Consider the following 21,485-nt stretch of genomic DNA (forward strand, 5'->3'; position numbering starts at 1 on the left):
AAACAATCCCTTTTCATTTACGACTTCTTGATAACGGCTAAGAGAACATACTGTACTGATTAACAACATTTGTGTAGAAAAAAAAGCAATCTCTTCTTTATAGAAGTGTGCGCTGTCTCTTTAAATGAGTGTCATTTGTTAGGCTGATTGTGGGTATGGAAGCTACTGGAAACCAGGAGGAGGCAAAGGAGAGAATTTAGTTTTTGGTGCTGCAAGGGAGACTAAGTCAATTAATAAAGTTTGTGGTGACAAATCGGCTTTAAAATCCGCGTATTTCGCATTATGGTTTGGATATTATCACAAACAAAGTACGAGGGTAGTGAATTCAGCTGTAGTCGAGTTAGGAAAGTTAGCCTACATTTTAAACCTGGAAGCTACCAGTATCGTCCTGCATTGTTAAACATTTCTGGCCTGTATGGACATTGTTTTGCGAACCGTAATGAACAATTTCATTACGGTCCGTGTGGCATTATTCAAGCGTGTCAGTGTCTGTGCAGCATGAGTGGGGACTGTGGAGCTAATGCAGCCCAGAACAGTCTAAAATGTACAGAAGTTTCACTGTACCCTGCAACACTATTCTGTACTCTGAATAGACTGATCTGTTACACTGCCCTCTTGTGGCAGAATAGAGGTACTCACAGATGAGAAAAACTGACACTTACTGAAAGAAGTATTTAGAAATGTTGACTAAAACTAGAAGTAACTGAAGCAGTACTGTCTATAAATATAATGTACTTTTACCCTGACCCCTAACATCTGACCTCATCTTGGAGGCTGTGGACTTAAGGTGGGCTTCAGAGCACTTTCACCCTTAACTCTAACCTCTCCTGTAGCTGGGGTCGGCCATCTTGGAGGCAGTGGAGAGGAACACGCTCAGTGTGGAGCCGGTGGGCTTCCAGACGCTGCCTGTCGTCAAGGCCTCTGCTGTGGAGTGTGGAGGACCAAAGTGAGTATGCTGACAACTACCCCAGCTGACACGCTGACGACTACCCCAGCTAACAACTACCCCAGCTAACACGCTGACGACTACCCCAGCTAACAACTACCCCAGCTAACACGCTGACAACTACCCCAGCTAACAACTACCCCAGCTAACACGCTGACAACTACCCCAGCTAACAACTACCCCAGCCCAGCTGACAACTACCCCAGCTGACAACTACCCCAGCTAACAACTACCCCAGCTAACACGCTGACAACTACCCCAGCTAACAACTACCCCAGCTAACACGCTGACGACTACCCCAGCTGACAACTACCCCAGCTGACAACTACCCCAGCTAACACGCTGACAACTACCCCAGCTAACACGCTGACGACTACCCCGGCTGACGACTACCCCGGCTGACGACTACCCCGGCTGACGACTACCCCGGCTGACCCAGCTGAAGACTAGCCCAACTGACCCAGCTGACGACTAGCCTAGCTGACGACTGACCCAGCTGACCCAGCTGACGACTAGCCCAGCTGACGACTGACCCAGCTGACCCAGCTGACGACTAGCCCAGCTGACCCAGCTGACGACTGGCCCAGCTGACCCAGCTGACGACTGGCCCAGCTGACCCAGCTGACGACTGGCCCAGCTGACCCAGCTGACGACTGACCCAGCTGACCCAGCTGACTGACCCAGCTGACCCAGCTGACGACCCAGCTGACCCAGCTGACGACTGACCCAGCTGACCCAGCTGACGACTAGCCCAGCTGACCCAGCTGACGACTAGCCCAGCTGACGACTAGCCCAGCTGACCCAGCTGACGACTAGCCCAGCTGACGACTAGCCCAGCTGACGACTGACCCACTGGCCCAGCTGACGACTGACCCAGCTGACGACTAGCCCAGCTGACGACTAGCCCAGCTGACACAGCTGACGACTAGCCCAGCTGACCCAGCTGACGACTAGCCCAGCTGACCCAGCTGACGACTAGCCCAGCTGACCCAGCTGACGACTAGCCCAGCTGACCCAGCTGACGACTAGCCCAGCTGACCCAGCTGACCCAGCTGACGACTAGCCCAGCTGACCCAGCTGACGACTAGCCCAGCTGACCCAGCGACTGACCCAGCTGACGACCCCAGCTGACCCAGCTGACTGACCCAGCTGACCCCCAGCGAGCTGACCCAGCTGACGACTGGCCCAGCTGACCCAGCTGACGACTAGCCCAGCTGGCCCAGCTGACCCAGCTGACGACTAGCCCAGCTGACCCAGCTGACGACTAGCCCAGCTGACCCAGCTGACGACTAGCCCAGCTGACCCAGCTGACGACTAGCCCAGCTGACCCAGCTGACTAGCCCAGCTGACCCAGCTGACGACTAGCCCAGCTGACCCAGCTGACGACGCCCCAGCTGACCCAGCTGACCCAGCCGACTGACCCAGCAGCTGACCCAGCTGACCCAGCTGACGACTGACCCCAGCTAGCCCAGCTGACCCAGCTGACGACTGGCCCAGCTGACCCAGACCCTGACGACTGGCCCAGCTGCCCAGCTGACGACTGCCCAGCTGACGACTGGCCCAGACCCAGCTGACCCAGCTGACCCAGCTGACGACTAGCCCAGCTGACCCAGCTGACGACTAGCCCAGCTGACCCAGCTGACGACTAGCCCAGCTGACCCAGCTGACGACTAGCCCAGCTGACCCAGCTGACGACTAGCCCAGCCCAGCTGCCCAGCTGACCCAGCTGACGACTGAGCCCAGCTGACCCAGCTGACGACTGAGCCCAGCTGACCCAGCTGACGACTGAGCCCAGCTGACCCAGCTGACCCAGCTGAGCCCAGCTGACCCAGCTGACGACCAGCCCAGCTGACCCAGCTGACGACCAGCCCAGCTGACCCAGCTGACCCAGCTGACGAGCCCAGCTGACCCAGCTGAGCCCAGCTGACCCAGCTGACGACTAGCCCAGCTGACCCAGCTGACCCAGCTGACGCCCAGCCCAGCTGACCCAGCTGACTAGCCCAGCTAACCACTGAGCGACTGACCCAGCCCAGCTGACGACGAGCCCAGCTGACCCAGCTGACGACCAGCCCAGCTGACCCAGCTGACGACCCAGCCCCCTGACCCAGCTGACGAGCCCAGCTGACCCAGCTGAGCCCAGCTGACCCAGCTGACGACTGAGCCCAGCTGACCCAGCTGACGACTAGCCCAGCTGACCCAGCTGACCCAGCTGACCCAGCTGACCCAGCTGACGACTAGCCCAGCTGACCCAGCTGACGACTAGCCCAGCTGACCCAGCTGACGACTAGCCCAGCTGACGACTGACCCAGCTGACCCAGCTGACCCAGCTGACGACTGACCCAGCTGACCCAGCTGACGACTGACCCAGCTGACCCAGCTGACGACTGACCCAGCTGACCCAGCTGACGACTGACCCAGCTGACCCAGCTGACGACTGACCCAGCTGACCCAGCTGACGCCCAGCTGACCCAGCTGACGACCCAGCTGACCCAGCTGACGACTGACCCAGCTGACCCAGCTGACGACTGACCCAGCTGACCCAGCTGACGACTAGCCCAGCTGACCCAGCTGACGACTAGCCCAGCTGACCCAGCTGACGACTGACCCAGCTGACCCAGCTGACGACAGCCCAGCTGACCCAGCTGACTGCCCAGCTGACCCAGCTGACCCAGCTGACTAGCCCAGCTGACCCAGCTGACCCAGCTGACGACCCAGCTGACCCAGCTGACCCAGCTGACCCAGCTGACGACTGACCCAGCTGACCCAGCTGACGACCCAGCTGACCCAGCTGACCCAGCCCAGCTGACCCAGCTGACGACTGACCCAGCTGACCCAGCTGACGAGCCCAGCTGAGCCCAGCTGACGACTGACCCAGCTGACCCAGCTGACGACTAGCCCAGCTGACCCAGCTGACGACTAGCCCAGCTGAGCTGACCCAGCTGACGACTGAGCCCAGCTGACCCAGCTGACGACTAGCCCAGCTGACCCAGCTGACGACTAGCCCAGCCCAGCTGACGACTAGCCCAGCTGACCCAGCTGACGACTAGCCCAGCTGACCCAGCTGACGACTAGCCCAGCTGACGACTAGCCCAGCTGACCCAGCTGACGACTAGCCCAGCTGACCCAGCTGACGACTAGCCCAGCTAACACACTGACGACTAGCCCAGCTGACGGCTAGCCCAGCTGACCCAGCTGACGACTAGCCCAGCTGACCCAGCTGACGACTAGCCCAGCTGACCCAGCTGACGACTAGCCCAGCCCAGCTGACCCAGCTGACCCAGCTGACGACTAGCCCAGCCCAGCTGACCCAGCTGACGACTGACCCAGCTGACCCACTAGCCCAGCTGACCCAGCTGACGACTGACCCAGCTGACCCAGCTGACGCCAGACCCAGCTGACCCAGCTGACGACTGACCCAGCTGACCCAGCTGACGACTGACCCAGCTGACCCAGCTGACGACTGACCCAGCTGACCCAGCTGACGACTAGCCCAGCTGACCCAGCTGACCCAGCTGACCCAGCTGACCCAGCTGACGACTAGCCCAGCTGACCCAGCTGACGACTAGCCCAGCTGACCCAGCTGACCCAGCTGAGCCCAGCTGACCCAGCTGACCCAGCCCAGCTGACCCAGCTGACGACCCAGCTGAGCCCAGCTGACCCAGCTGACGACAGACCCAGCTGACCCAGCTGACGACTGACCCAGCTGACGACCAGCTGACCCAGCTGACCCAGCTGACGACTAGCCCAGCTGACCCAGCTGACCCAGCTGACCACTGACGACCCTGGCCCAGCTGACCCAGCTGACTGACCCAGCTGACCCAGCTGACGACTGCCCAGCACCCAGCTGACCCAGCTGACGACTGACCCAGCTGACGACTGACCCAGCTGACCCAGCTGACGACTGACCCAGCTGACCCAGCTGACGACTGGCCCAGCTGACCCAGCTGACGACTAGCCCAGCTGACCCAGCTGACCCAGCTGACGACTAGCCCAGCTGACCCAGCTGACTGACCCAGCTGACGACTGACCCAGCTGACCCAGCTGACGACTGAGCCCAGCTGACCCAGCTGACGACTAGCCCAGCTGACCCAGCTGACGACTAGCCCAGCTGACCCAGCTGACGACTAGCCCAGCTGACGACTGACCCAGCTGACCCAGCTGACCCAGCTGACGACTGACCCAGCTGACCCAGCTGACGACTGACCCAGCTGACCCAGCTGACGACTGACCCAGCTGACCCAGCTGACGACTAGCCCAGCTGACCCAGCTGACGACTAGCCCAGCTGACCCAGCTGACGACTAGCCCAGCTGACCCAGCTGACGACTAGCCCAGCAGCTGACCCAGCTGACGACTGACCCAGCTGACCCAGCTGACGACTAGCCCAGCTGACCCAGCTGACGACTGAGCCCAGCTGACCCAGCTGACGACCAGCCCAGCTGACCCAGCCCAGCCCAGCTGACCCACTGACGACCAGCCCAGCTGCCCAGCTGACCCAGCTGACCCAGCTGACGACTGACCCAGCTGACGACTGCCCAGCTGACGACCCAGCTGACCCAGCTGACGACTAGCCCAGCTGACCCAGCTGACGACTGCCCAGCTGAGCCCAGCTGACCCAGCTGACCCAGCTGACCCAGCTGACCCAGCTGACCGACTGACGACCCAGCTGACCCAGCTGACTAGCCCAGCTGACCCAGCTGACGACCAGCCCAGCTGACCCAGCTGGCTGCCCAGCTGACCTGACCCAGCTGACCCAGCTGACGACTGACCCAGCTGACCCAGCTGACGACTAGCCCAGCTGACCCAGCTGACGACTAGCCCAGCTGACCCAGCTGACCCAGCTGACGACTGACCCAGCTGACCCAGCTGACGACTGACCCAGCTGACCCAGCTGACGACTAGCCCAGCTGACCCAGCTGACGACTAGCCCAGCTGACCCAGCTGACGACTGACCCAGCTGACGACCCAGCTGACCCAGCTGACGACTGACCCAGCTGACCCAGCTGACCCAGCTGACGACCCAGCTGACCCAGCTGACGACTGACCCTGAGCTGACCCAGCTGACGACTGACCCAGCTGACCCAGCTGACGACTGACCCAGCTGACCCAGCTGACGACTGACCCAGCTGACCCAGCTGACGACTGACCCAGCTGACCCAGCTGACGACTGACCCAGCTGACCCAGCTGACGACTGACCCAGCTGACCCAGCTGACGACTGACCCAGCTGACCCAGCTGACCCAGCTGACCCAGCTGACGACTGACCCAGCTGACCCAGCTGACGACTAGCCCAGCTGACCCAGCTGACGACTAGCCCAGCTGACCCAGCTGACGACTGACCCAGCTGACCCAGCTGACGACTGACCCAGCTGACCCAGCTGACGACTAGCCCAGCTGACCCAGCTGACCCAGCTGACGACTGACCCAGCTGACCCAGCTGACGACTAGCCCAGCTGACCCAGCTGACGACTGCCCAGCTGACCACTGACCCAGCTGACCCAGCTGACGACTGACCCAGCTGACCCAGCTGACGCCCAGCTGACCCAGCTGACCCAGCTGACCCAGCTGACGACTAGCCCAGCTGACCCAGCTGACGACTAGCCCAGCTGACCCAGCTGACGACTAGCCCAGCTGACCCAGCTGACGACTAGCCCAGCTGACCCAGCTGACGACTAGCCCAGCTGACCCAGCTGACGACCAGCCCAGCTGACCCAGCGACCAGCCCAGCTGACCCAGCTGACGACTAGCCCAGCTGACGACCAGCCCAGCTGACGACCAGCCCAGCTGACGACTAGCCCAGCTAACACACTGACTTCCACTGCTCATTGTTGACAAAAATTCAGGGTGCAGTGTTTGGAGTAGGCTGTTACTACTGCTACTACTACTACTACTACTACTACTACTACCACTACTACTATAGACAGACAGATGTCTATAGATGAAAGATGTGCAATTCTCTGCAAAGTTGAGAGGAATTATCAGTAACCATTTACAGTTGGCTATATCATTCATTCACCCTAGCGTTTTCTCTTCAGCTCTTCATTTTGTTCACTGCTGTTCTCTGTATGTTCCTCAGTCACATTCTAGCATGTTCCTCCATGTTCTCCATGTTCCCTCTGTTTATTATGCCTCACATTCTAACATGTTCCTGCACTGTTCTCCATGTTCCCTCTGTTTAATATGCCTCACATTCTAACAACATGCTCCTCCACTTACACTACATGGCCAAAAGTATGTGGACACCTTCCAAAATCATGGGCATTAATATGGAGTTGGTCCCCCCCCCCATTGCTGCTATAACAGCCTCCACTCTTCTGGGAAGAGTTTCCACTAGATGTTGGAACATTGCTGCTGGGACTTGTTTCCATTCAGCCACGAGAGCATTAGTGAGGTCAGACGCTGATTAGGCCTGGCTTGCAGTCGGTTTTCCAATTCATCCCAAAGGTGTTTGATGGGGTTGAGGTCAGGGCTCTATACAGGTCAGTCAATTTCTTCCACACCGATCTTGACAAACCATTTCTGTGAATTTCATGAATTTCATGAATCTCCTGACGAACAGTTCGTGTGCTGCTGCTCTGCCATGGAAACCCATTTCATGAATCTCCTGACCAACAGTTTTGTGCTGATGTTGCTTCCAGTGGCAGTTTGGAACTCGGTAGAGAGTGATGCAACCGAGGGCAGACTTACATTTAAAAAAATAATAATTATACACTCTACCCACTTAAGCTCTCGATGTTCCCTTTCTGTGAGCTTGTGTGTCTTACCACTGTTTTTCTTCTAGACGTTTCCACTTCACAATAACAGCACTTACAGTTGACCAGGGCAGCTCTAACAGGACAGCATTTTGACTAGCTTGACTTGTTGAAAAGGTGGCATCCTGTGACTGTGCCACTTTGAAAGTCACTGAGCTCTTCAGTGAGGCCATTCTACTGCTAATGTTTGTCTATGGAGATCGCATGGCGGTGTGCTCAGTTTTCTACACCTGTCAGCAACGGGTGAGGTTGAAATAGCCGAATCCACTGATTTTGAAGAGGTGTCCACATACTTTTGAATATATAGTGTATCTCCATGTCTGTGTTTAATATGCTCTCCTTCTGCTCTGTCTACAATATGAATCAGTAATCATCTCTCTAGAATCCTAGGGGGAGATTACAATGTACTGAAACTGCTATCCTCCTTCCTCACCCAACCGTGACCAATCAGAATCCACCGCTGACAATTGACTTCCTGATAATGTCTCTGACCTTGGTTAGAATATTGGGTGGATTAAATGAGATTATTTGTTCAAGTTGGGAGGAAGAAGAGAGAATTGGGGGAATGATGTTTTGGTTCTCAGTGGTTCATTGTCTGTGTGAAGGGTTTACCAAAGACCTCAGGTCCAGTGTGTCTACCCATTTCTTTCATTCTTCCTCTCCTCACTTCTGTGTTTCTCTCCCCAGCTCTCTGTGCTCCACCCAAATTTCTTTCATTCTTCCTCTCTCTCCCCTCGCTCTGTGTCTCTCTCCCCCTCTGTCCCAGCTGTCGCTCTGTGTTCCCCCTCGCTCTGTGTGTGCCCAGCCTCTCTCCCAGCCCTCGCTCTGTGTGTCTCTCTCCCCCTCGCTCTGCTGTCTCTCTCTCCCCTCGCTCTGTGTCTCTCTCCCCCTCGCTCTGTGTCTCTCTCCCCCAGCTCTGTGTCTCTCTCCCCTGCTCTGTGTCTCTCTCCCCTCGCTCTGTGTCTCTCAGCCCCAGCTCTGTGACTCTCTCCCCCTCGCTCTGTGTCTAGCCCCCTCGCTCTGTGTCTCTCTAAAAAAAATCTGTGCCTCTGACCCTCTCTCCCCTCGCTCTGTGACCCCTCGCTCTGTGTGTCTCTCCCAGCCCTGTGTGTCTCTCCCAGCTGTGTCTCTCTCCCTCGCTCTGTGTGTCTCTGACCCTCGCTCTGTGTCTGTGTCTCCCTCTCTGTGTCTCTCTGACCTCTCCCGCTCTGTGCTCTGTGCTCTGTGTCTCTCTCCCCCGCTCTGTGCTCTCTCCCTCGCTCTGTGTCTCTCCCCTCGCTCTGTGTGTCTCTCCCCTCGCTCTGTGTGTCTCTCCCTCGCTCTGTGTCTCTCTCCCCCTCGCTCTGTGTGTCTCTCCCCCTCGCTCTCTGTGTGTCTCTGACCCTGTGCTCTCCCCTCGCTCTGTGTGTCTCTCTCCCAGCTCTGTGTGTGTCTCTCCCAGCCCAGTGTGTCTCTCCCCCCTCTCCCGCTCTGTGTGTCTCTCCCCTCGCTCTGTGTGTGTCTCTCCCCTCGCTCTGTGTGTCTCTCCCAGCTCTCTGTGTGTCTCTCCCCTCGCTCTGTGTGTGTCTCTCCCTCTGTGTGTGTCTCTCCCCCTCTCGCTCTGTGCCCCTCGCTCTGTGTGTGTCTCTCCCCCTCGCTCTGTGTGTGTCTCTCCCCCTCGCTCTGTGTGTGTCTCTCCCCCTCGCTCTGTGTGTGTCTCTCCCCCTCGCTCTGTGTGCTCTCTCCCCCTCGCTCTGTGTGTGTCTCTCCCCCCCTCGCTCTGTGTGTGTCTCTCCCCCCTCGCTCTGTGTGTGTCTCTCCCCCAGCTCTGTGTGTGTCTCTCCCCCCCTCGCTCTGTGTGTGTCTCTCCCCCCTCGCTCTGTGTGTGTCTCTGACCCAGCTCTGTGTGTCTCTCTCCCCCTCGCTCTGTGTGTGTCTCTCCCCCCTCGCTCTGTGTGTGTCTCTCCCCCCAGCTCTGTGTGTGACGCTCTGTGTGTGTCTCTCCCCCTCGCTCTGTGTGTGTCTCTCCCCCTCGCTCTGTGTGTGTCTCTCCCCCAGCTCTGTGTGTCTCTCTCCCCCCCTCGCTCTGTGTGTCTGTCTCTGACCCCTCGCTCTGTGTGTGTCTCTCCCCTCGCTCTGTGTGTCTCTCTCCCCCTCGCTCTGTGTGACCCAGCTGACCCCCCCAGCTCTGTGTGTGTCTCTCCCCCCTCGCTCTGTGTGTCTCTCTCCCCCTCGCTCTGTGTGTCTCTCTCCCCTCGCTCTGTGTGTCTGACCCTCGCTCTGTGTGTCTCTCTCCCCTCGCTCTGTGTGTCCCAGCCCTCTGTGTCTCTGTGTGTGTCTCTCCCCCTCGCTCTGTGTGTCTCCCAGCTCTGTGTGTGTCTCCCCCCCTCTGTGTGTCCCCCTCGCTCTGTGTGTGTCTCTCCAGCTCTGTGTGTGACCCAGCTCTGTGTGTCTCCCCCTCGCTCTGTGTGTCTCTCCCCCGCTCTGTGTGTGTCTCTCGCCCCTGACCCTCGCTGTGTGTCTCTCTCCCCCTCGCTCTGTGTGTCTCCCAGTGTCTCTCCCCCTCGCTCTGTGTGTGTCTCTCCCCCTGCTCTGTGTGTCTCCAGCCCTGTGTGCTCCCCCCCTGTGTGTGTCTCTCCCCCTCGCTCTGTGTGTGTCTCTCCCCCTCGCTCTGTGTGTGTCTCTCCCCCTCGCTCTGTGTGTCTCCCCCCCTGTGTCTAGCCCAGCTGTGTGTGTCTCTCTCCCCCTGACCTCTGTGTGTCTCTCTCGCCTCCCCCTCGCTCTGTGTGTGTCTCTCCCCCGCTCTGTGTGTGTGTCTCCCCCTCGCTCTGTGTGTGTCTCTCCCCCCCAGCTCTGTGTGTGTCTCTCTCCCCAGCTCTGTGTGTGTCTCTCCCCCAGCTCTGTGTGTGACCCCTCGCTCTGTGTGTGTCTCTCCCCCTCGCTCTGTGTGTGTCTCTCCCCTCGCTCTGTGTGTCTCTCTCCCCGTCTGTGTGTGTGTCTCTCCCCTCGCTCTGTGTCTCCCCCAGCTCTGTGTGTCTCTCCCCTCGCTCTGTGTGTCTCTCTCCCCAGCTCCCCAGCTGTGTGTCCAGCCCCCTCGCTCTGTGCTCTCTCGCTCCCCTCGCTCTGTGTGTCTCTCTCCCCCTCCTCAGTCTCTCCCCCAGCTGTCTCTGCTCACGAGCTCCTCTCTCTCCCCTGACCTCTGTGTGTCTCTCTCCCCCTCGCTCTGTGTGCTGACCCCCTCGACCTCCTCTGTGTCCTCCCCTCGCTCTGTGTGTCTCTCTCTCCCCTCGCTCTGACTGTGTGTTCTCCTCTGTGTGTGTCTCCCCCTCGCTCTGACCCTCGCTGACGCTCTGACCCAGTCTCTGACCCAGCTGTGTGACTCCCCAGCTCTGTGTGTGTCTCTACCCCTCGCTCTGTGTCTCTCCCCCTCGCTCTGTGTGTGTCTCTAGCCCTGTGTGTGACTTTCAGCTGAAACCAGCCCAGTGGACCCCTAACCGACTCCAGCTGACTCCAGTGTGTCTCTCCCCCGCCTGTGTGTGTCTCTCCTCCCCTCGCTGTGTGTCTCTCCCCCCCAGCTCTGTCCCAGCTGTGTCTCTCCCCCAGCTCTGTGTGTCTCTCCCCCCTGCTCTGTGTGTGTCTAGCCCTCGCTCTGTGTGACTCTCCCCCCTCGCTCTGTGTGTGTCCTCCCCCAGCTGTGTGTGTGTGTCTCCCCAGCTCTGTGTGTGTGTCTAGCCCCCTAACACTCTGTGTGTCTCTCCCTCGCTCTGTGTGGCTCTCCCCCTGCTCTGTGTTGTCTCTCCCTGACTCTGCTGTGTCTAGCCCAGCTGACCTGTGTGTGTCTCTCCCCTCGCTCTGTGCTGTGTCCCAGCTGCTCTGTGTGTGTCTCTCCCCCTCGCTCTGTACTACTATGCCCAGCTGTGTGTGTCTCTCCCCCCCAGCTGTGTGTGTCTCTCCCCCTGCTCTGTGTGTGTCTCTCCCCCTGCTCTGTGTGTGTCTCTAGCCCAGCTGTGTGTGTCTCCCCCCTCGCTCTGTGTGTGACCCAGCTGCTCTGTGTGTGTCTCTCAGCTCGCTCTGTGTGCTGATGCCCCCTGCTCTGTGTGTGACCTCCCTCGCTCTGTGTGTGTCTCCCCCCTTCTGTGTGATTCTGAAGAAGCTCTGTGTTCTCTCTCAGGACTCTGTGTGTGTCTCTCCCCCCTGGTCTCTGTGTGTGTCTCCCCCTCGCTCTGTGTGTGTCTGTGTGATTTGTGTCTCTCCCCTTCTCTGTCTCTCAGCCGAGTCTGTGTGTGTGTCTCTCCCCCTCGCTCTGTGTGTGTCTCGGCCGTCCCCTCGCTCAGTGTGTGACTCTCCCCAGCTCTGTGTGTGACTCCTCCTGTTCTCTCCCCCTGCTCTGTGTGTCTCTCCCCCTCGCTCTGTGTGTGTCTCTCTCCCCAGCTCTGAATCTCTCCCCTCGCTCTGTGTGTGTCCCCCTCGCTCCCTGTGTGTCTCTCCCCCTGCTCTGTGTGTCTCTGACCCCCTCGCTCTGTGTGTGTCTCTCCCCTCGCTCTGTGTGTCTCTCCCCCTCGCTCTGTGTGTGTCTCTCTCCCCCTCGCTCTGTGTGTCTCTCTCCCCAGCTCTGTGTGTGTCTAGCCCCCTGACTCTGTGTGTGTGTCTCTCCCCTCGCTCTGTGTCTCTCTCCCCCTTCTGTGTGTGTCTCTCCCCTGCTCTGTGTGTGTCTCTCCCCCTGCTCTGTGTGACTCAGCCCTCGCTCTGTGTGACCCAGCTCTGTGTGTCTCTCCCCCTCGCTCTGTGTGTGTCTCTGACCCAGCTGACGTCTCCCCTCGCTCTGGCTCGCTCTGTGTGTGTCTCTCTCCCCTGACTCTGTGTGTCCTCTCTGCTGCTCTGCTGTCTCTCAGCCCAGCTCTGTGTGTCTCTCCCAGCTGTCTGTGTGTCTCCCCCTCGACTCTGTGTGTGTCTCTCCCCTCATCTGTGTGTGTCTCCCCCTGCTCTGTGTGTGTCTCTCCCCCCCTCGTCTCTGTCTGTGAACTCCCCCTCAGCTCTGTGTGTCTCTCCCCCTCGCTCTGTGTGTGTCTCCCCTCGCTCTGTGTGTCTCTCCCCTCGCTCCAACTGTACGTGTCTCTCCCCCTCGCTCTGTGTGTGTCTCTCCCTGCGCTCTGTGTGTGTCTCTCTCCCCTCGCTGTGTGTGTCTCTCCCCCTAGCGCTCTGTGGGTGTCTCTCCCCCTCGCTCTGTGTGTGTCTCTCCCCCTCGCTCTGTGTGTGTGTCTCCCCCCGCTCTGTGTGTGTGTCTCTCCCCGCTCTGTGTGTCTCCCAGTGTGTGTCTCTCCCCCTCGCTCTGTGTGTGTCTCTCCCCTCGCTCTGTGTGTGTCTCTCCCCCTCGCTCTGTGTGTGTCTCTCCCCCTCGCTCTGTGTGTCTCTCCCCCTCGCTCTGCTCTGTGTGCACTCTCTCCCCCCAGCTCTGTGTGTGTCTCTCCCCCAGCTGTGTGTGTCTCTCCCCTCGCTCTGTGTGTGTCTCTCTCCCCTCGCTCTGTGTGTGTGTCTCTCCCCCTCGCTCTGTGTGTGTCTCTCCCCCTCAGACCCAGGCTCTGTGTGTGTCTCTCCCCTCGCTCTGTGTGTGTCTCTCCCCCAGCTGCTCTGTGTGTGTCTCTCCCCCTCGCTCTGTGTGTCTCTCTCCCCCTCGCTCTGTGTGTCTCTCTCCCCCTCGCTCTGTGTGTCTCTCTCCCCCTCGCTCTGTGTGTCTCTCTCCCCCTCGCTCTGTGTGTCTCTCTCCCCCTCGCTCTGTGTGTGTCTCTCTCCCCCTCGCCTGTGTGCTGTCTCTCTCCCCTCGCTCTGTGTGTGTCTCTCTCCCCCTCGCTCTGTGTGTCTCTCTCCCCCTCGCTCTGTGTGTGTCTCTCCCCCTCGCTCTGTGTGTCTCTCTCCCCTCGCTCTGTGTGTCTCTCCCCCTCGCTGTGTGTGTCTCTCTCCCCTCGCCTGTGTGTGTCTCCCCCTCGCTCTGTGTGTGTCTCTCCCCCTCGCTCTGTGTGTGTCTCTCCCCTCGCTCTGTGTGTGTGTCTCTCCCCCTCGCTCTGTGTGTGTGTCTCTCCCCCTCGCTCTGTGTGTGTGTCTCTCCCCCTCGCTCTGTGTGTGTCTCTCCCCCTCGCTCTGTGTGTGTGTCTCTCCCCCTCGCTCTGTGTGTGTCTCCCCCCTCGCTCTGTGTGTGTGTCTCCCCCCCCTCGCTCTGTGTGTGTGTCTCTCTCCCCCTCGCTCTGTGTGTGTCTCTCCCCTCGCTCTGTGTGTGTCTCTCCCCCTCGCTCTGTGTGTGTCTCTCCCCCTCGCTCTGTGTGTCTCTCCCTCGCTCTGTGTGTGTCTCTCCCCCTCGCTCTGTGTCTCCCCCTCGCTCTGTGTGTGCTCTCTGTGTGTGTCTCCTCTCGCCCTGTGTGTCTCTCTCCCTCGCTCTGTGTGTCCTCTCCCCCCCTCGCTCTGTGTGTGTCTCTCCCCCTCCTCTGTGTGTCTCCCCCTCGCTCTGTGTGTCTCTCCCCCTCGCTCTGTGTGTGTCTCTCCCCCTCGCTCTGTGTGTGTCTCTCTCCCCCTCGCTCTGTGTGTCTCTCCCCCTCGCTCTGTGTCTGTCTCCCCCTCGCTCTGTGTGTGTGTCTCCCCCTCGCTGACTCCTTGTCTCTCTCCCCCTCGCTCTGTGTGTGTCTCTCCCCCTCGCTCTGTGTGTGTCTCTCCCCTCGCTCTGTGTGTGTCTCTCCCCCTCTGCTGTGTGTGTCTCTCCCCTCGCTCTGTGTGTGTCTCTCCCCCTCGCTCTGTGTGTGTCTCTCCCCTCGCTCGCTCTGTGTGTGTCTCTCCCCTCGCTCTGTGTGTGTCTCTCCCCCTCGCTCTGTGTGTGTGTCTCTCCCCCTCGCTCTGTGTGTGTCTCTCTCCCCCTCGCTCTGTGTGTGTCTCTCCCCCTCGCTCTGTGTGTCTCTCTCCCCCGCTCTGTGTGTCTCTCTCTGCTCTGTGTGTCTCTCCCCCTCGCTCTGTGTGTCTCTCTCCCCCTCGCTCTGTGTGTGTCTCTCTCCCCTCGCTCTGTGTGTGTGTCTCTCCCCCTCGCTCTGTGTGTGTCTCTCCCCCTCGCTCTGTGTGTGTGTCTCTCCCCCTCGCTCTGTGTGTGTGTCTCTCCCCCTCGCTCTGTGTGTCTCTCCCCCTCGCTCTGTGTGTCTCTCTCCCCTCGCTCTGTGTGTGTCTCTCCCCCTCGCTCTGTGTGTGTCTCTCCCCCTCGCTCTGTGTGTGTCTCTCCCCCTCGCTCTGTGTGTGTCTCTCCCCCCCGCTCTGTGTGTGTCTCTCCCCCTCGCTCTGTGTGTGTCTCTCCCCTCGCTCTGTGTGTGTCTCTCCCCCTCGCTCTGTGTGTGTCTCTCCCCCTCGCTCTGTGTGTCTCTCCCCCTCGCTCTGTGTGTGTCTCTCCCCCTCGCTCTGTGTGTGTCTCTCCCCCTCGCTCTGTGTGTGTCTCTCCCCCTCGCTCTGTGTGTGTCTCTCCCCCTCGCTCTGTGTGTGTCTCCCCCTCGCTCTGTGTGTCTCTCTCCCCCTCGCTCTGTGTGTCTCTCCCCCTCGCTCTGTGTGTCTCTCTCCCCCTCGCTCTGTGTGTCTCTCCCCTCGCTCTGTGTGTGTCTCTCCCCCTCGCTCTGTGTGTCCCCTCTCCCCCTCGCTCTGTGTGTCTCTCCTCGCCTCTGTGTGTCTCTCGCTCTGTGTGTGTCTCTCTCCCCCTCGCTCTGTGTGTCTCTCCCCCTCGCTGTGTGTCTCTCCCCCCTCGCTCTGTGTGTCTCTCTCCCCTCTCGCTCTGTGTGTGTCTCTCCCCCTCGCTCTGTGTGTGTGTCTCTCTCCCCCTCGCTCTGTGTGTCTCTCTCCCCCTCGCTCTGTGTGTCTCTCCCCCTGCTCTCTGTGTCTCTCTCCCCCCTCGCTCTGTGTGTGTCTCTCTCCCCCTCGCTCTGTGTCTCTCTCCCCTCGCTCTGTGTGTCTCTCCCCCTCGCTCTGTGTCTCTCTCCCCCTCGCTGTGTGTCTCTCTCTCCCCTCGCTCTGTGTGTCTCTCTCCCTCGCTCTGTGTGCTCTCCCCCTCGCTCTGTGTGTCTCTCTCCCCCTCGCTCTGTGTCTCTCCCCTCTGTGTGTGTCTCTCTCTGCTCTGTGTGTCTCTCTCCCCTCGCTCTGTGTCTCAGTGTGTGTCTCTCCCCTCGCTCTGTGTGTGTCTCTCCCCCTCGCTCTGTGTGTGTCTCTCCCCCTCGCTCTGTGTGTGTCTCTCCCCCTCGCTCTGTGTCTCTCCCCCTCGCTCTGTGTGTCTCTCCCCCTCCTCTGTGTGTGTGTCTCTCCCCCTCGCTCTGTGTGTGTCTCTCCCCCTCGCTCTGTCTCTCCCCCTCGCTCTGTGTGTCTCTCCCCCTCGCTCTGTGTGTCTCTCTCCCCCTGACTCTTGTGTGTCTCCCCCTCGCTCTGTGTGTGTCTCTCTCCCCCTCGCTCTGTGTGTGTGTCTCTCCCCCTCTCTGTGTGTGTGTGTCTCCCCTCGCTCTGTGTGTGTCTCTCCCCCTCGCTCTGTGTGTGTGTCTCTCCCCCTCGCTCCTGTGTCTCTCCCCCTCGCTCTGCTGTGTCTCCCCCTCGCTCTGTGTGTCTCTCCCCCTCGCTCTGTGTGTGTCTCTCTCCCCCTCGCTCTGTGTGTGTCTCTCCCCCTCGCTCTGTGTGTCTCTCTCCCCTCGCTCTGCAGTGTGTCTCCTCTCCCCCTCGCTCTGTGTGTCTCTCTCTCCCCCCTCGCTCTGTGTCTCTCTCCCCCTCGCTCTGTGTGTGTCTCTCCCCCTCGCTGTGTGTCTCTCTCCCCCTCGCTCTGTGTGTCTCTCTCCCCCTGCGCTGTGTGTGTCTCTCCCCCTCGCTCTGTGTGTGTCTCTCCCCCTCGCTCTGTGTGTCTCTCTCCCCCTCGCTCTGTGTGTGTCTCTCCCCCCTCGCTCTGTGTGTGTCTCTCTGACCCCCTCGCTCTGTGTGTCTCTCTCCCCTCGCTCTGTGTGTGTCTCTCCCCTCGCTCTGTGTGTGTCTCTCCCCCTCGCTCTGTGTGTCTCTCTCCCCCAGCGCTCTGTGTGTGTGTCTCTCCCCCTCGCTCTGTGTGTGTGTCTCCCCCTCGCTCTGTGTGTGTCTCTCCCCCTCGCTCTGTGTGTGTCTCTCCCCCTCGCTCTGTGTGTGTCTCTCCCCCTCGCTCTCTCCCCCTCGCTCTGTGTGTGTGTCTCTCCCCCTCGCTCTGTGTGTGTCTCTCCCCCTCGCTCTGTGTGTGTGTCTCTCCCCCTCGCTCTGTGTGTGTCTCTCCCCTCGCTCTGTGTGTGTCTCTCCCCCTATTCCTGTGTGTGTGTCTCTCCCCCTCGCTCTGTGTGTGTCTCTCCCCCTCGCTCTGTGTGTCTCTCCCCCCCTCTCTCCCCCTCGCTCTGTGTGTGTCTCTCCCCTCGCTCTGTGTGTGTGTCTCTCCCCCTCGCTCTGTGTGTGTCTCTCCCCCTCGCTCTGTGTGTGTGTCTCCCCCTCGCTCTGTGTCTCCCAGCTGTGTGTGTGTCTCCCCCTCGCTCTGTGTGTCTCTCCCCCGCTCTGTGTGTCTGTCTCTCCCCCTCGCTCTGTGTGTGCTCTGTGTGTGTCTCTCCCCCTCGCTCTGTGTGTCTCTCTCCCCTCGCTCTGTGTGTCTCTCCCCTCGCTCTGTGTGTCTCTCTCGCTCTGTGTGTGTCTCTCCCCCTCGCTCTGTGTGTGTCTCTCCCCCTCGCTCTGTGTGTGTCTCTCCCCCTCGCTCTGTGTGTGTGTCTCTCCCCCTGCTCTCTGTGTGTGTCTCTCCCCCCTGCTCTGTGTGTGTCTCTCCCCCTCGCTCTGTGTGTGTGTCTCTCCCCCTCGCTCTGTGTGTCTCTCCCCCTCGCTCTGTGTGTGTCTCTCCCCTCCTCTGTGTGTGTGTCTCTCCCCTCGCTCTGTGTGTCTCTCTCCCCCTCGACCCTGTGTGTGTCTCTCTCCCCTCGCTCTGTGTGTGTCTCTCCCCCTCGCTCTGTGTGTGTCTCTCCCCCCGCTCTGTCTCTCCCCCTCGCTGTGTGTGTGTCTCAGCTGAACCCCCCTCGCTCTGTGTCTCTCTCCCCCTGGCTCTGTGTGTCTCTCCCCCTCGCTCTGTGTGTGTCTCTAGCCTCTGTGTGTCTCTCCCCCTCGCTCTGTGTGTCTCTCTCCCCCTCGCTCTGTGTGTCTCTCCCCCTCGCTCTGTGTGTCTCTCCCCCTCGCTCTGTCTCTCCCCCTCTGTGTGTGTGTCTCTCCTGTGTGTGACTCGCTCTGTGTGTGTGTCTCTCCCCCTGCTCTGTGTGTGTCTCTCCCCCCGCTCTGTGTGTGTCTCTCCCCCTCGCTCTGTGTGTCTCTCTCCCCCTCGCTCTGTGTGTGTCTCTCCCCCTCGCTCTGTGTGTGTCTCTCCCCCCTCGCCCTCTGTGTGTGTCTCTCCCCCTCGCTCTGTGTGTGTTCTCTCCCCCCGCTCTGTGTGTGTCTCTCTCCCCTCGCTCTGTGTGTGTCTCTCTCCCCCCTCGCTCTGTGTGTCTCTCTCCCCCTCGCTCTGTGTGTGTCTCTCCCCCTCTGTGTGTGTCTCTCCCCCTCGCTCTGTGTGTGTGTCTCCCCTCGCTCTGTGTGTGTCTCTCCCCCCTCGCTCTGTGTGTGTGTCTCTCCCCCTCGCTCTGTGTTGTCTCTCCCCCTCGCCCTCTGTGTGTGTCTCTCCCCTCGCTCTGTGTGTGTCTCTCCCCCTCGCTCTGTGTGTGTCTCTCCCCCTCGCTCTGTGTGTGTCTCTCCCCCTCGCTCTGTGTGTGTGTCTCTCCCCCTCGCTCTGTGTGTCTCTCTCCCCCTCGCTCTGTGTGTGTCTCTCCCCCTCGCTCTGTGTGTCTCTCTCCCTCCCCCTCTGTGTGTCTCTCCCCCTCTGTGTGTGTCTCTCTCCCCCTCGCTCTGTGTGTCTCTCCCCCTGCTCTGTGTGTGTCTCTCCCCCTCGCTCTGTGTGTGTCTCTCGCCTGTGTGTCTCTCTCCCCTCGCTCTGTGTGTGTGTCTCTCCCCCTCGCTCTGTGTGTGTCTCCCCCTCGCTCTGTGTGTGTGTCTCTCCCCTCGCTCTGTGTGTGTGTCGCTCTGTGTGTGTGTCTCTCCCCCTCGCTCTGTGTGTGTCTCTCTCCCCCTCGCTCTGTGTGTGTCTCTCCCCCTCGCTCTGTGTGTGTGTCTCCCCTCGCTCTGTGTGTGTGTCTCTCCCCCTCGCTCTGTGTGTCTCTCCCCCTCGCTCTGTGTGTGTGTCTCTCCCCTCGCTCTGTGTGTGTCTCTCCCCCTCGCTCTGTGTGTGTCTCTCCCCCTCGCTCTGTGTGTCTCTCTCCCCTCGCTCTGTGTGTGTCTCTCCCCCTCGCTCTGTGTGTGTCTCTCCCCCTCGCTCTGTGTGTCTCTCTCCCCCTCGCTCTGTGTGTGTCTCTCCCCCTCGCTCTGTGTGTGTCTCTCCCCCTGAGCTCTGTGTGTGTCTCTCCCCCTCGCTCTGTGTGTCTCTCTCCCCCTCGCTCTGTGTGTCTCTCTCCCCCTCGCTCTGTGGCAGTCTCTCCCCCTGCTTGTTGTGTCTCTCTCTCGCTGTGTGTCTCTCCCCCTGCTCTGTGTGTGTGTCTCTCCCCCTCGCTCTGTGTGTGTCTCTCCCCTCGCTCTGTGTGTCTCTCTCCCCCTCGCTCTGTGTGTGTCTCTCCCCCTCGCTCTGTGTGTGTCTCTCCCCTCGCTCTCTGTGTCTCTCTCCCCCTCGCTCTGTGTCTCTCTCCCCCCTCGCTCTGTGTGTCTCTCTCCCCCTCGCTCTGTGTGTCTCTCTCCCCTCGCTCTGTGTGTGTCTCTCTCCCCCTCGCTCTGTGTGTCTCTCTCCCCTCGCTCTGTGAGGTGTCTCCCCCTCGCTCTGTGTGTGTCTCTCCCCTCGCTCTGTGTGTCTCTCTCCCCCTCGCTCTGTGTGTGTGTCTCTCCCCCTCGCTCTGTGTCTGTCTCTCCCCCTCGCTCTGTGTGTCTCTCTCCCCCTCGCTCTGTGTGTGTCTCTCCCCCTCGCTCTGTGTGTCTCTCTCCCCCTGCTCTGTGTGTGTCTCTCCCCCTCGCTCATGTGTGTCTCTCTCCCCCTCGCTCTGTGTGTGTCTCTCCCCCTCGCTCTGTGTGTCTCTCCCCCTCGCTCTGTGTGTGTCTCTCCCCCTCGCTCTGTGTGTCTCTCCCCCTCGCTCTGTGTGTGTCTCTCCCCCTCGCTCTGTGTGTCTCTCCCCCTCGCTCTGTGTGTCTCTCCCCCTCGCTCTGTGTGTGTGTCTCTCCCCCTCGCTCTGTGTGTCTCTCTCCCCCTCGCTCTGTGTCTCTCTCCCCTCGCTCTGTGTGTCTCTCTCCCCTCGCTCTGTGTGTGTCTCTCCCCCTCGCTCTGTGTGTCTCTCCCCTCGCTCTGTGTGTCTCTCTCCCCCCCTCGCTCTGTGTGTGTCTCTCCCCCTCGCTCTGTGTGTCTCTCTCCCCTCTCGCTCTGTGTGTCTCTCTCCCGCTCGTCTCTCTCGCTCTGTGTCTCTCTCCCCTCGCTCTGTGTGTCTCTCTCCCCCTCGCTCTGTGTCTCTCTCCCCCTCGCTCTGTGTGTCTCTCTCCCCCTCGCTCTGTGTGTGTCTCTCCCCCTCGCTCTGTGTGTCTCTCCCCCTCGCTCTGTGTGTCTCTCCCCCTCGCTCTGTGTGTGTCTCTCTCCCCCTCGCTCTGTGTGTCTCTCTCCCCCTCGCTCTGTGTGTCTCTCTCCCCCTCGCTCTGTGTCTCTCTCCCCCTCGCTCCGTGTGTCTCTCTGCTCTGTGTGTCTCTCTCCCGCCTCGCTCTGTGTGTCTCTCCCCTCGCTCTGTGTGTGTCTCTCCCCCTCGCTCTGTGTGTGTCTCTCCCCCTCGCTCTGTGTGTGTCTCTCCCCCCTCGCTCTGTGTGTCTCTCCTTATCCCCTCGCTCTGTGTGTGTCTCTCCCCTCGCTCTGTGTGTGTCTCTCCCCTCGCTCTGTGTGTCTCTCTCCCCTCGCTCTGTGTGTCTCTCCCCCTCGCTCTGTGTGTGTGTCTCTCCCCCTCGCTCTGTGTGTCTCTCTCCCCCTCGCTCTGTGTGTCTCTCCCCCTCGCTCTGTGTGTGTCTCTCCCCCTCGCTCTGTGTGTGTCTCTCCCCCTCGCTCTGTGTGTGTCTCTCCCCCTCGCTCTGTGTGTGTCTCTCCCCCTCGCTCTGTGTGTGTCTCTCCCCCTCGCTCTGTGTGTGTGTCTCTCCCCCTCGCTCTGTGTGTGTCTCTCCCCCTCGCTCTGTGTGTGTGTCTCTCCCCCTCGCTCTGTGTGTCTCTCTCCCCTCGCTCTGTGTGTCTCTCTCCCCCTCGCTCTGTGTGTCTCTCTCCCCCTCGCTCTGTGTGTGTGTCTCTCTCCCCCTCGCTCTGTGTGTGTCTCTCCCCCTCGCTCCGTGTGCTCTGTGTGTGTCTCTCCCCTCGCTCTGTGTGTCTCTCTCCCCCTCGCTCTGTGTGTGTCTCTCCCCCTCGCTCTGTGTGTGTCTCTCCCCCTCGCTCTGTGTGTCTCTCTCCCCTCGCTCTGTGTGTCTCTCTCCCCCCTCGCTCTGTGTGTGTCTCTCTCCCCTCGCTCTGTGTGTCTCTCCCCCTCGCTCTGTGTGTGTCTCTCCCCCTCGCTCTGTGTGTCTCTCTCCCCCTCGCTCTGTGTGTCTCTCTCCCCCTCGCTCTGTGTGTGTCTCTCCCCCTCGCTCTGTGTGTGTCTCTCCCCCTCGCTCTGTGTGTGTCTCTCCCCCTCGCTCTGTGTGTGTCTCTCCCCCTCGCTCTGTGTGTCTCTCCCCCTCGCTCTGTGTGTGTCTCTCCCCCTCG

The 21,485-nt window shown here is 60.3% G+C and overlaps 1 protein-coding gene across 4 annotated transcripts in view; it reads left to right on the forward strand.

Annotated features, from left to right (window-relative positions):
* The window catches only part of rab3ip (RAB3A interacting protein (rabin3)), a 110,994-nt gene that overhangs the window by 78,236 nt on the left and 11,273 nt on the right, over nucleotides 1–21,485 (forward strand). For all 4 annotated transcript variants that reach the window (XM_065021309.1, XM_065021310.1, XM_065021311.1 and 1 more), the window contains one exon: nucleotides 834–946. In XM_065021309.1, the coding sequence (XP_064877381.1) occupies nucleotides 834–946 (113 nt within the window). The remainder of the gene's footprint in view (nucleotides 1–833; nucleotides 947–21,485) is intronic.

This window comes from Oncorhynchus nerka, linkage group LG8 (genome assembly GCF_034236695.1).
Source record: "Oncorhynchus nerka isolate Pitt River linkage group LG8, Oner_Uvic_2.0, whole genome shotgun sequence".
Lineage (NCBI taxonomy): Eukaryota > Metazoa > Chordata > Actinopteri > Salmoniformes > Salmonidae > Oncorhynchus > Oncorhynchus nerka.